This window comes from Lycium barbarum, chromosome 7 (assembly GCF_019175385.1).
Source record: "Lycium barbarum isolate Lr01 chromosome 7, ASM1917538v2, whole genome shotgun sequence".
NCBI classification, from domain to species: domain Eukaryota; kingdom Viridiplantae; phylum Streptophyta; class Magnoliopsida; order Solanales; family Solanaceae; genus Lycium; species Lycium barbarum.
The window spans coordinates 121,732,433-121,746,394 of NC_083343.1; the positions used below are offsets into that span (position 1 = coordinate 121,732,433).

Here is a 13,962-nt window from a genome sequence, read left to right on the forward strand (position 1 = left end):
TTACGTTATTTAATTAAACCAGTCTAATTATAAATTCCAAATTAATTTAAACCCGACCCAAATTAATGAAAAATGGCACAAATGAGCCATTTTGGTAACGATAATGGTATAAATAAGTCAAACTATTAATGGGTGGCATATATGAGTCATTTCTGATAATTTAATGATATATTTGAGCTTTTTCCCGTATATAATATTTAAGTGTCCCTTTTGTCGACATAAAATGCTTCACTCACCTACGTAAATTTGATGGCTCAATCAAATCAAGAAGCTTCACGGTCATGATCCCTCCACATCATCACCCCACCAAAGCAACCCCCTGCACCCTCCCACACAATTCACGAATATTCCAAGCAAAAATACTAAATACCTCCTCTTCTCTTCCTAAATAAATATAAAAAATTTCACCACAGCATTACATATAAATACTTGCTTTCTTGTCCCACTCGCTCTTTCTTCTTCAACTCATTTGTAACAATCTCAGAAACTTCAATTTCAACCCCTAAAGTTTCTTTATGGATACATTGGTCCTCCATTCAAACAAATCTGTTTTTTCAGTTCAATTTCTGCCCTTTGATATCTTTCCTTCAGTTGACTTTCATTGTTTGACTTTTAGTCAAACCTGTTTTTGTTTCTGACATTTGTTAACCGGAGCTGTCAACATGGGTAGAAGTAAGTATTGTTTCTGTTTCTTTTCAACTTATCTATGTATGAACTGCTTTAGGTACATTTTTGTGATATCTTTCTACTAATTTGTATTCCCTCTGTACTAAATTATGTGACACATTGACATTATGAATTATTCACAGCCAAGACTTGTTTTGGACGAAAGTTTTTTATTTTTTTTATTTTTTATCTTAAAGCCTTTGCCAAGTGAAATGGTCCTACATAAATTGAGACTGAGGGAGTGATCTTTATTTAACTTTTGAATATTTGGAGTTTATTTAAAAAAAAAAAATATTTGATGAATTCATTTGGCAGGGAAGAAGTATACCCTATGTTTATATTTTTTTGACTTACTCTTTTTTTTAGTCTCCTGATATTTTTTGATAATTTTTTAATTTTAATTTTTCACATAGCATGTTTAAGACTTTAAAATTAAAAAGTATTTTGATACATTCTACATATCTTTAGTTTGATAATACAATATTTAAAAAGTGCTCTTTACTCTTTTAAACTCCATATCAAGTTAAAATTGAACAAATAAATTGAAACAGAGGGAGTATTTACTTTTGAATACTTAAAAGTTTATTTCATTTTAAAAAAAATTAATTCATGTCGAAATTTAGCTGAAAATTGGGTGGAATTTGATTAATTTGGCAGGGAGGAAGTATAAGATATCAAATTAATGGAATTGAGTTTGTTATGGAATTGGTGATGGATTTTTTTTTTTCGGAAAATTAACATTAACCGTCGCTCACCGAAATAATAGCCAGTAAATGTATATTTTTTTGTATAATAATGTATTGTATACATAAAATATACATTTTTGATACTCCATATTAGTGTATAGCTTTTGTATATTTTGCTAGCAAATGTCATTAATTTTAAGAAAGTAAAAAAAACTTTTCAACCTTATCTTACATAGAATGTATCAAAATACGTTTTAATTTTATGATCTTAGATATGTCAAGTGAAAAGTTGAAAATAAAATTCTCATTCCTTTTTAAATAAACTAGAAAGAAAAATAAGATAAATAAATTGAAGCAATGACTAATAAATTAGTAGTCTCAATTTTGACATAAAGTTTTATAAAAAAAAATTACTTTTGAAATTTGTCGTTTTAAAACAAACCAACGGTTATGCTCACTCCACGTAATGACCCCCACCACAGCAACATCTACACCCTCGCACACAATTCACGAATATTCCAAGCAAAAATACTAAAATACCTCTTCTCTTCTCTTGTCTACCTAAAAAATATCACCACAGCATTACATTTATTACATATAAATACCTGCTTTCTTGTCCCACTCGCTCTTTCTTCTTCGACTCATTTGTAACAATCTGAGAAACTTCAATTTCAACCCCTAAAGTTTCTTTATGGATACATTGGTCCTCCATTCAAACAAGTCTGTTTTTTCAGTTCAATTTCTGCCCTTTGATATCTTTCCTTCAGTTGATTTTCATTGTTTGACTTTTAGTCAACCCTGTTTTTGTTTCTGACCTTTGTTAACCGGAGCTTTCACCATGGGTAGAAGTAAGTATTGTTTCTGTTTCTTTTCAACTTATCTATGTATAAGCTGCTTTATGTACATTTTTATGATATCTTTCTACTAATTTGTATTCCATCCGTAACAATTTACGTGACACATTTTATTTTTTAGTTTGTGACATTATAAATAATTTAATATATAATACTTATTTTAGACCATAAATTTTAAAAGTATTTTTTTCCCTTAAAGCTTGTACCAAGTAAAAAAAGGTCCCACATAAATTGGAACGGAGTGACTAGCCTTTATTTAACTTTTGAATATTTAGTTTATTTAAAATAATTATTTAATGAATTCATTTGGTAGGGAAGAAGTATACCCCATGTTTATATTCTTTTTTGTCTTGCTCTCCTTTTTATTCTCTTTAAAAAATAATGTCTTTTTTTAGTAATTTTTTAATTTTAACTTTCCACGTTGCATGTTTAAGACTTCAAGATTAAAGAGAATTTTGATACATTCTACGTATCTTTAATTTGATACTGCAATATTTAAAAGTGTTCTTTGCTCTCTTAAACTCCGTACACAGTCAAAACCGGACAAATAAATTGAAACGGATGGAATATTAACTTTGAACATATAAAGTTTATTTCATTTTTTAATATGAATTCATGTAGAAATTTAGCTGAACATTGGGTGGAATTTGATTAATTTGGCAAGGAGAAAGTATAAGATATCAAATTAATGGAATTGAGTTTATTATGGAAATGTAGTTTTACTTATTGATTGTATTTGGCGTCTAATTAATGAACTAATACTTGTAATTTGACTAAAAATAGATTTTTGGTTGTTTGATTTTAATTTGAATTATGTCATAGTGTGAAAAAATGATTTTATTTGTTTATAGTCATTGTGGTTTAATTGGAAATGAGATTGTGAATTGAGGATTTTTGGTGACGGTGGTTTTTTTTTTTTGTTTTTTTTTGTTTTATGTGAAATTGACATTAACAGCCACTCACCGAAATAATAGCCAGCAAATGTACATTTTTTGTATATTAATGTATGGTATACGTAAAATATACATTTTTGATATTCCATAATGTTGTATATCTTTTGTATATTTTTCTAGCAAATGTAATTATTTTTTGCTGACCGGCCAAATGGGTAACTTGTCCTTTTTTTGTTTTTTTGTTTTTGTGTAGAGAGTTCGCAACGAAAGAATGCTGTAATGTTGGATAGTGAAGATGCAGATAGCGTGAGTTCATCGTCAACTTATCGGTCAGAGATGATAGTTTCAGGTGCAGAGGAGGTTCAAGTTGACAAGGAGGCTTTGCTTGATCAATGCGTCAATGCACTCTATGAAAAAAGGTTTCTATCATGTTTCAATTCATTACGTTACTTACTATGTATCCATGTAGAATTCAATGTAGCATATTTTAATACTAAATGAAATGACTCTGAAAATGGAGGGTGCTTTGGATTTTGATTTGGTTTATTTTGAGAAAAAATAATTTGGGGTAGTGGAAGGGGAAATGGGGAAGGGGATTACAAGGTGTGGGGAATCGAACCCTCACCAACAAGGTGAAAGTTCAGATAACCAACCAACTGAGCTACTAAAATTTCCCAATAATTTGGGGATGTCTTGTGCATTTATGCTCTTTCCTTCCAATATAGTTGACACTTTATTGTTTCGTTTTTCATTTTGCGACTTCTGAAATGTTTGATACGGTGAACAAAAAAGAAACGGCTGACATGGTCTGGTATTTTACATAATTTTCACAACTTTCAAAAATTTTGAATTAATTTAACTGTTCAAATTTGATGTGCCATTTTATTTATCATGTTTATTTTCCAACCCTTGTTTAATATTTTGTTCCTGTGTCTATATTATGTTTAGGCTAAATTAACATATTAAGTTCCATATATTGTCAAATACCTTGAAATAAGTGGGGAAACGGAAGAATAATTCAAAGTTACGTTTATTAATTTTGACTACATTACCTAATATTATAGCTATATTCCTAAGTAAGATACACTAAATTGATTTTAAATTTTGAGATAAATTTATATGGAAGTACTAAGAGGTGGGTAATTTTCTATTTTGAAAAGAACATAGGTAGGCAACAAAAATTATATCGAAAAGATAAACAGGTACTAAAAACTAAAGGGAAGGTTGTTGATCTCTCTCTCTCTTTTTTTTTTTTTTGACAAACTTTTTATCTAGAAAAGTTATGTTTGTTTTAAGTGACCATGGTTTTGGTTTGTGTTTTATTGTCGAGAAATATTTGGCTTGAATTCTGCTAGCTTTAAGTTGCCAATCTCTGGACTATCAATGTACTTTATTTTGCTGGTGTATGGGTGCGTATTGTACCAGAAGTTTCTATTTTAGTCTTGGTTCTTGTTGAAACATATTTTTGGGGTGGGATAGACGGAGGATCACCAAGATTTCGGTTCCGCCATCCCGACCAGCGAATCATTAAGATTCACTTGTCAATAAAATCTTTTGCATTTACTAGTGTAGTGATTCCTTTAGTTTAATCTGCTTGTTAATCCACACGTCCATAGTTTTGATTACTTGAAAAGAAGTTTTCTAAAGCAGACTGTCTATAAAGCAGACGTAGTAATGATTTTTATTTTGCTCAGTAGCTCCATTTGATAGATGGCTTGGATATGGTACTTCGATTTGCTTCTAACAAAGGATGTGACTGATATTTATTTGCGTTTGTTGGCTATGTAGGGGATCAACAAGAGAAGACGCTCTTGCTTCTATTATAGAAGCCTTCAATAGTGACATACAACATGACTTTGTTGAAAAGAAGTAAGGATTTTTTTTTAATTGTATTGAAGTTGTGTTATGCTGATCTGGCAATTGTCCGGCTTTTATTTCTTTGAGTTTAGCTTCTCGTTATGGATGAAATTCTTTTGTTAGTTATACTTCTTTTCCGGAGAAAAGACGCTTGGTTTTCAAGAAATGGTTAAAGGTGGAGGGTAATCTGGCTAGTGGTTGTAAAGGGCTGGTGCACAAAGTATCCCACGTTAGCTGGGTCCGGGGAAGGGCTGCACCCCGAGGGGGTGATATAGACAACCTACCCTAATGCAAGCATTATTGGCTGCTTCCACGGCTCGAACCTATGACCTATATCTTTAAAAAAACTATTCTACCATACTATTAGTATCTACCAAATGCCATGCAGATGTTCCAGCTAGAATGGGGCAAATATTTTTGTCCACATGTGGTCAGTGTATAGAATTTGCATGTACTCTTTTGTTTCTTGGAGTACTAGTTTCGTAACTATGAGTTAATTTTCTTTTTGTAGAAGGTTGTTACTTATGAATAAATGAATATTTTGACTGTCACTCTTCTAACAGCAGGCTAGTATTTACGATATGTTTGGTTCAAATACATGATTCCATAATACTTTATGCTAATATGGAATGTGGGGGATGTTGTGGGGGGTGGGGAGATACTACAGGGCCAAATAACAGCAGGCTAATATGGGATATGTTTGGTTCAATTAAGTGATCCCATAGTAACTTATGCTAATATGAAATGTGGCTGTAGGGCCAATTTGGTTAGTGAGATCGCTGTAATGGCAACTTCTAATAGTGCCCTTCTCACGATTATGTTCCATCTTGCAGATTTGCCACGATGTTGCAACAATGTCTGAATTCCATTAAGCGAGGCTCTTCCAAGGAGATAGCTTTAGCCTCTCATGTTCTTGGTCAGTAATTTTCTAACTCTGAATATTGATGAGCTGTGAGGTTTTAGATATTGATCCTTCAAGTTGACACCCAAATTTGACTTGTGTAATTTTGTCTGTCATTAGGACTTCTGGCTTTAACTGCTGGCCCTGGGGACAAAGCACATGAAATGTTGGAAGAATCAGTGTCTCCTATTACAGAGGCTCTTAAATCTCGTTCCGAGGCATCTAAGATATCTGCGGTGTGTTTTAGATGGTGGATGCATCTTTTAGTATTGGCATTTTCTTGTCAAGCTTGAATGCTGACTATTTTTCTTTCTGGGTGTTGTCAGCTACTGGAGTGTTTGGCCATTATCACTTTTGTTGGAGGCGAAGAACCAGAGGAAACAGAGAAGTCAATGCAATTGATGTGGCAAGTCATTCATCCAAAAATTGGTCCTAATGTAAGTTACTCATGTTTAAAAAGCTTGGTTTTGGTGCTTTTAGGTGGACATATTGTGATGTTAATGCCGATCCTTAATCCGTATATATTACTGCATGATTTTTACGTTTATTTTCACTTCTTAAAAGTTTGGTCTTGCTGCCATGTGTGGATGGTATATTGTAATAGAAGTTCCAACCTTGGTCCCTATTGAGAATTTTGTTGTTTTGCTTACATGACTTTCTTTATGTATCTTATTGACAGCTGTGTTTGGTTCATTGATCAGGTGGCCACTGCTAAACCTTCACCGCCAATGATAACAATGATGGTTTCTGCTTGGTCTTTCCTCCTTACTACTGTTGGTGGATTGGCACTAAACCCAAAAAGCTGGCAAGGGTGAGTATGTGCACGAATTACAAGCCTACCCCAAACAAAAAAAAAAGAAAAAAGAAAAAAAAGAAAAAAAGAAGGAAAAACTAACAAAAGGAAGAAAAAAGAGAGAAAAGTAATACTTGTAACTTCCCCTCAGGGAGATGTCATTTGTGTGGTTTATATGAATGAAGATCAGAATGGGATGCAAAATTGTATTTGGGGTGTGTGTGAGAAATAATTGAAGTATGCCTCTTCCTATATTGCAGGTCAATTTCGTACTTTTCAACTCTGCTGGACAAGGATGATAGAGCTGTCCGCATTGCAGCTGGCGAAGCACTTGCTTTAGTTTTTGAAGTCGGGAGTCTTGAGAAGTTCTCTGTTGAAGATAAAGGATCTAGTGACAGCTCCGTTGATGAAGCAAACAAATCTAAGGATATTTTACATATCCAGGGATTAAGGGCAAAGGTCCTGAATCAGGTGAGAAGTCTTTCGGTGGAGGCCGGAGGCAAAGGATCAGCCAAGAAGGACTTAAACACTCAAAGAAACACATTTCGAGAAATCTTGGAATTTCTTGAGGTAGTACTCCATTTTCAAGTTATTCTCAGATATGCATTAGTTTTTGCCTCTTGCTTTCTTACTATCGTTATCAGGAAGGGTATACCCCAGAGAGCTCAATGAAGATTGGTGGAGACTCGCTTACCACAAGTACTTGGCGTCAACTGATACAGGTAATTCTCGTCCCTTTCAATCTTCTAATAGCATGTGGCTGCTTGTATATTTGCTGAAACTGTGTGTAATTTATTGAACAGTTAAACTTCCTAAGGCACTTTCTTGGAGGAGGTTTTGTGAAGCACATGCAGGTATACTTTCTTTACCCATAAGTTGAGTTTTGGATTGTTGGTATATATTGCTTTGTCAGTCTTCATAATTACCTATACTCCTTTCTGCTGTGCAGGAAAATGAGTTTCTTCATGATGTCTTTGGTTTCACACCAAAGAAAAAATTGCTTTCTGGTGTTGAGCATCGTATATCTGGACCTGAAAAGGTGGCCTTATTTTATGAATATTTGCAGAAAATATTTCAGTTGACATTCTCTATGTATGTTTATATCTGTATTGCTGCATAAATTTGTTTTTCCTTGTCTGCATTTGCGTCAGGTCTCCCAAAAAAAGAAGAAGCATACTTCCTTCTTTATTGAGTCCTAATGTCCTGATTTAACGTTATATTTATATTATGATAATGCTCCTTTTTCAGAGGCTATACAAGTCACCAAATTCGGTTGCTAACAAGACCAGGACTCAATTTCGAAACAAGCAAAGGATGTTATCTCAGGCAAGTAATAACTTTCTTTTACTCCGCTCTGTCTGGTCAATTTAGGTGTCCTTGATGTCATCCTATTGTACTGCTGGTGAGTAAATATCCTTTTTGCCGCATCACTTTGCCCTGAACTCATGTTCCGGCGATGTCTCCCAACTAGCAGATTAGTTTTTGTGAGTTCAATATTTGTCAAGTTAATGGTAGTTTCCCGTTTTATGGGGTAGAAACTGTTTGAGAGGCAGTGTCGCATCTCCTGTTATTGTATTACTTGCTCATCTGAGGATCTTGGATTATGGTCGGGGCTCGTGGCTGTCGAAAGAATTTAGATGTGAACGATATTTTGTCTTGATTATGGGCCGTTTTAACTAAATGTATCGTGATGGTATTTCGCAGGATAAGAATGTGGGCTACTACACTGCTGGAGATCAAGTCTGAAGAAGTATTAGCTGTAGAATCGCGGTTGACCAGCTAAAATTTATTAGGACATTGGTTCCCATGTCATGAACAATTTGTAGTCGCACATTTGTATTAAGAGATGGTAAAAATTCAGAATACTAGTTGTATCATTTTTTTCCAACTGAAGGTCGCTTTTTATATGTTCTCGCAAAATTCTAGCTATACAATTAAGTCATGAAAGCATGATTCACTGTTTATTCTTAACCATCTCTTTGTGTTTTCTTCGTATGAGCCCATCTCTCGTCGATAGTCTTCTATGGGTTAACTGGGGCTCATGCAGCACTTGTCTGAGTAAGTCGAGTTTGACAATCTACAGAAGCATGACTGAGTAGATGGTACTTGTGTACATAGGTGGGGTTGGTTCGAATATAATATTTTTCAAATTAATTGTATTGGTTTTTTATATTAGAAAGCAAATCAAATCAATAAAAGTTAGGTTTTTCATTTTCGGTCTTTTGCGGTTTCTTGTGGTTCGATGTGAGGCAAAAAATGTTGTATGATTTTTGTGAGTATGAGATAAATGTCACGCTATTTTTAAATCATAGCTAATTCAGTTTATTGTATCTAATTAATTGTATATATAACTATCAATCGCAACGCCATAAAAGAGAGAAAAAAATCATATCATATATTGGGAGCTTTAACTTTTAGGATCAGCTCTTTCTAACTTTAAAAACTTCATATATATTGAAATGCTTGACTAAAAATGGATTGTTGTCAGAGACAAGGGAAATAACGGTGGTGTTATGATTTCATTTAAGTTAATATATTATATGGACAAGGGAGAAAATATTTGATTTTGGTTTGAGATAAGTCTAAGGTAATACATCTGGACATTGGGATAAAATTGCAAGCCCAGATCTAAAGTTAAAATGTTAAGAACAAATTATGACAATGTTAAATAATAATTTCAAAATAGATTATAATAAATATTTTTTATGTATAAAACAATATAAAAATGTGTACATAATGTCGAGTTTTATTAGTTTCAATTTGTTTTTTTTATTAATACCAAATTAAATCAATTAGGGTCAAATTTTCTCTTTCAATACTAAATCAAACAACTAATCGTTCTTTTTTCCATTTTGACTCGATTTATCGATTTTTTTTTTGTAAATCCTAGTGACTGCTATTATCCCTTTCATTGTCTAGTGACTATAGTCTGTAGGGAGCAACAATATAATGGAGAAAAGAATATTATCCTTTTAAAGTTAAATCTTGTATGCATCAACCAAAACTGTACTTTTAAATTTCCTCACAGAATGCTCTCCTATGTCTAGTCTTAGAAAGAATGCTATTTTTCGTTATTTAGATAGTTATCTCAACCATAAGACCTTTTTTCGTGTAAGGTAACATTTATTTGCAAGAGGAAACCAGTCCTCTCTGAATAATCTCAAATGGCTGGTAATAATAGGCTATTATATATGTCTAATATATGAAACATGAGAATCTCTCATGATCAAGATGGAACTTTGTGTTTTTACATAGTCAGCATATCTTAATTTCTTATACTTAGGACAATAATTAAAAGCAAAATGGCATCTGTTATTGCTTCCAAATTCATAAACTATGTATGAAAGCGGTCAATCCCCATTCCATTGTAAGCAATTGGAGCATACATCCACATATCATCTGAGCTCAGTAACTGCAGTAAAGGGGAAATATTTAGTTTTTCAGATTCATTCTGATGTCAATCAATCAAATAATAGGAGTACGTAAAATTAAAAGGGGATACTTTTTTTTTTTTTATACCTTAATTTGTATCTGCAAAAACTTCACATAATGAACTGCTTCTTCAAGCATTGTGCTTATGTCAACCTGAATTATATCAATTAAAGAACTCAGTCAGAGGATTCTTGATTTTACAGAAACAAATGCCATGCACAACACTATTTCAAGCTATATTGCTCGGGCTCTCTAAAAACACTGCAGTGCTTATGTAGGATCCTCCAAAAATGTACTACTACTTATGGAAAATCTGACACACATCCATCAACATTTGTAAGGATTCCGAGCAATATAGATTTCAAGTAAATGTAGTATGGTAATGCAAATCATCACCTTTGTGCCATTAGGGACAAGACTCTGCAAGATTTTCAATCTTTCATTGATTCTCTCTCTTCTTTTCTGCATTTTTGTAAATGAAAATATCAGTTTTAAGGATTTTACTTATATACATGAGCTACGTAAAGATTTTTCCACTGTTAGTGTAATTTAACATGTCGTAGTAGGTCACCTATCTTATTTTGCATCCACTTTTACAGAAAGTTACTTAGAAATATATTTCAGGTTACTTTTACACTGTCACTCTATATTGCTGGGGCTATTCAAAAATGTCAACAGGTCATCGAATACTCCAATAGCAGTTCATTTTTGGAGAATCCGACATAGGTGCGGCTACATTTTTGGAGAGTCCGAGCAACATAGCTGTCACTATATTGAAGTCAAACTCTTAATTTTAAGACTATATTTGGAGGCTGAACAGATTGAATAAAAGCTGATTTTCTTACCCTTGCATAAAGGCTCTGGGGATCAGTTGCAGCCCCTCTGCTGGCCCTTGTTTTGGTTTTTAAATCTGTGCCTCCATTGGTATCATCTTCAGAGCTGCAGCTACTTGTGCTCTGTCCACTCTGACAATTTGCTGCATTATTATTATTATTCTCTTTCTCTCCTGCTTTTTCATTGTTAATTTGGATGTTTTTCTGGTTCTTTTTGCCTTTTGGCTGGTTACTCTTCTTACTTTTTGGTCCCTGCATTGAGTAAATAGTTAATGGAAAGTTATACATTTGACCGATCGGTCAAAAATATTTAGATGCGCTAGTAAATATACATAAATTATAAGTACTATGTATAAGTATTTAGTGTATAATATGTATATTACATGAATATTATACATCTGTCGACTATTATACTCATCTTGAGCTCAAGATTCCAGCAAAAAGATAATCAATTGCTGTTATTAAACTTTGTTTCAACTCACATCTCTTGACACCCGTGATTTCTTCTTGGGATTTTCAGAATTCTTAAATTTCTGATCCTCTGCTACTTGATCAAACTTCCTCTTTAGCAGCATTTCATTGTCCAAATGGCTATTATTGCCTTTGTCTTCTTTCAAGCAGGCCATTTCTTTCATGATATAATCATCATCAGCAGCCAACACTTGATTAAGGGATGAATTTTCAAGATTCTTTCGGCCCATCATGTAAAAATCAGTGGACTCATTATTGTGTTGCAGATATTCATGACTTGTATTGTTGTTGAGAAAAAACATACCATCACTTCCTCTGCTGTCATTGCTATTTTCTTGAGAAAAATACTCTATGTTGCAATTAAGGGTATGAGAATTAGGAGAAGATAAAAAACTCCCTTCAGTAATATTGCCTGTTTGATGATCACCATGCAATTGAAACATGAAATCTGAATTTTCAGTAAAGAAAATTCTGCTCAAAGATTGATCACATTCTTCATCAAAAAAACCTCCTATAGGCTCCATTATATGTGATCTTTTAAATTTGAAGTGATTTACTAAATATTATTCTCAAAATGGATAGTGACAAAATAAGCTTTTGAGGATGATCTCCACTTGGAATATTGAGCTAAAAGTTGGGAACTTATTTATACTAGAAAGGTTTATGAGGAAATGGAAGAATGTTTAGCTAAGTAATTAATTGGCTTAATTTATACATTGAAATACATAATTCCTTATGGAATCTTTAGGAGTCAACTGGTGGGGCCAAACAACAGGCAATGTACAACTCAGAAGTGGGACCAAGTTTATGCGATGATAAATAAAATAAAATAAAGTGCCATCCTTTCAATAAGATTAATCGTTAATGTAATCTTGGACTTAGTTATTATGCCCTGAAGAGTGATTAGAAGGATACTAACTGTCTTAATCTAATCATTGGGGCATGACGTTTAACCACTGACTAATGAATATTTTCGCGTAGTTAAGAATGATTAATGATAATGTATGAGTTTGGCAGACAATGACAAAGAGAAGAAGTAAATTAAGGCAGAAAAAACTTCTGTACAAATATGGCTGAGAGAAGCACCTAAGGTTATAACCAATAATTAGTAAGTGAGAAAGATAAAAAGAAGTAGTAGTAATAATAATAATAATAGTAATATAGTACTAGGTAATCTACGTCTGTCTATCTATCTAAAATCTTGATAGATAAAATTACTCAGATATGTGCTATTGATACATCCCGACTTAACACGCAAGTTATGAAACCCTTACAAGATGATATCAAGGCAAATAGATGAAAATGAAGGCCGATTTAACAATTAACCATCAAGGTCCATTGGCTATTTTTGTAATACACATTAGTAGCTAGTATAAATAGCATAGTTTAAGGTTAATTCTCCTTAATAATTTACTTTTTGCTCAATAAATATGATACTCGTTTGAGTGAATGTATAGGAAATATCTGTTTTATCTCTTTTATGAATCCAATTTTTATTTCCTTTGGGTCCAATTATGAGTTTAATCTTTCTCTCGTGGATTGATTATCTTTTTATTTTTTTTTATTTTTCTGCTAATTTATGTTTCTCTATAATCTAATATCTTGCGTTATCCCTTTTATCCTATCTTGTGCTTAATTATCTTTTTCTATTTTATTGCTTTCTTAATTGAGTTCGTATCAACTATTAACAGAATAAATTGAAATATAACAGATTAATTAAGATATACTAGCTGGCCAAACATTACCATACGTTATAAAAAGGAGGAAAAAAAAAAAAAACAGTAATTGAGAGAACGTGGTATGTATGTTTTTCTTTACTAGTATGAAAAAAGGTTTGGGGGGTTGAATTCAGTTAAGGGAATAATGAAGACAGTTGATCATGGAAGACAAGTCAAGAGATCCTCAAAACTACTAACGAAATCCGACACAGTAAGTCAAAAGTTCGATTCTTGTTCCTTCCCTTTGTCTCAAAAACCTAACCATTGTTGCTCTAGTTGTATTGTTGTACTGCTAATAAAATAAAGATATCCCCACGAATTAATATCAACTAGAATTTATTTCTAGTTTTGTTTTTCTTTCTTTTTTTTCTTTTTGTCATTTTACTGTGCATCTATACCCACAAGGGAGGGGTTAATTGTGTATACCTGATTTTCGCTTTGTTGAAGAACCTGGTTCTTCAACCTAAGCACTTGGGAATACACACGAGTTTATGGCAAACTTCTTGCTCAAGAGAGTAAAAATCACGAGTTGTTTATTAGGATTTGCCTCAAAATTCCGCTAAACAATATGAGCGGTTTTATGTTACAACTCAATAACCAAAGAGACTAGAGCCCAATTTGTTTTCATTAAGATTACGACGTATGAATCTGAATGTACATCTAAATTATTAAAATGTTGTATCTAGATGTGAACAATGAATGATTAAGACTGTTTGTTTTTCAACATTTGAATGTGCATAATTTATTTATTTTTAAATATAATAAATATATGCTTCAAATAAAAAAAGTAATTAAATATTTTAAAAAAATATAAATTTAATAAAATTAAATTGTTATTTAGCAAAAAAAAAACATTTA

General features: G+C 32.6%; 2 protein-coding genes across 3 annotated transcripts; one reads left to right on the forward strand and one right to left on the reverse strand.

The window, feature by feature from the left end:
- Positions 1 to 431: 431 nt before the first annotated feature.
- On the forward strand, positions 432 to 8,621 carry LOC132604065 (uncharacterized). 2 transcript variants are annotated; one of them, XM_060317392.1, is made up of 13 exons: positions 432 to 672; positions 3,353 to 3,518; positions 4,888 to 4,968; positions 5,790 to 5,872; positions 5,978 to 6,093; positions 6,184 to 6,294; positions 6,559 to 6,668; positions 6,911 to 7,220; positions 7,295 to 7,372; positions 7,454 to 7,504; positions 7,600 to 7,689; positions 7,899 to 7,976; positions 8,355 to 8,621. In XM_060317392.1, exons 1-13 carry the CDS (start codon positions 663 to 665, stop codon positions 8,394 to 8,396), a joined length of 1,326 nt encoding a protein of 441 aa, XP_060173375.1. In that variant the 5' UTR covers positions 432 to 662; the 3' UTR covers positions 8,397 to 8,621. The 2 variants fall into 2 exon arrangements, with proteins under 2 accessions (XP_060173375.1, XP_060173374.1); XM_060317391.1 differs by lacking the exon at positions 432 to 672 and adding an exon at positions 1,928 to 2,200.
- Positions 8,622 to 9,984: 1,363 nt separating this feature from the next.
- Positions 9,985 to 11,910, reverse strand: LOC132601858 (transcription factor RSL2-like). Its single transcript, XM_060314916.1, has 5 exons — positions 11,398 to 11,910; positions 10,928 to 11,167; positions 10,479 to 10,544; positions 10,170 to 10,235; positions 9,985 to 10,062 (listed from the first exon to the last, which is right to left on the reverse strand). Exons 1-5 carry the CDS (start codon positions 11,908 to 11,910, stop codon positions 9,985 to 9,987), a joined length of 963 nt encoding a protein of 320 aa, XP_060170899.1.
- Positions 11,911 to 13,962: the final 2,052 nt, after the last annotated feature.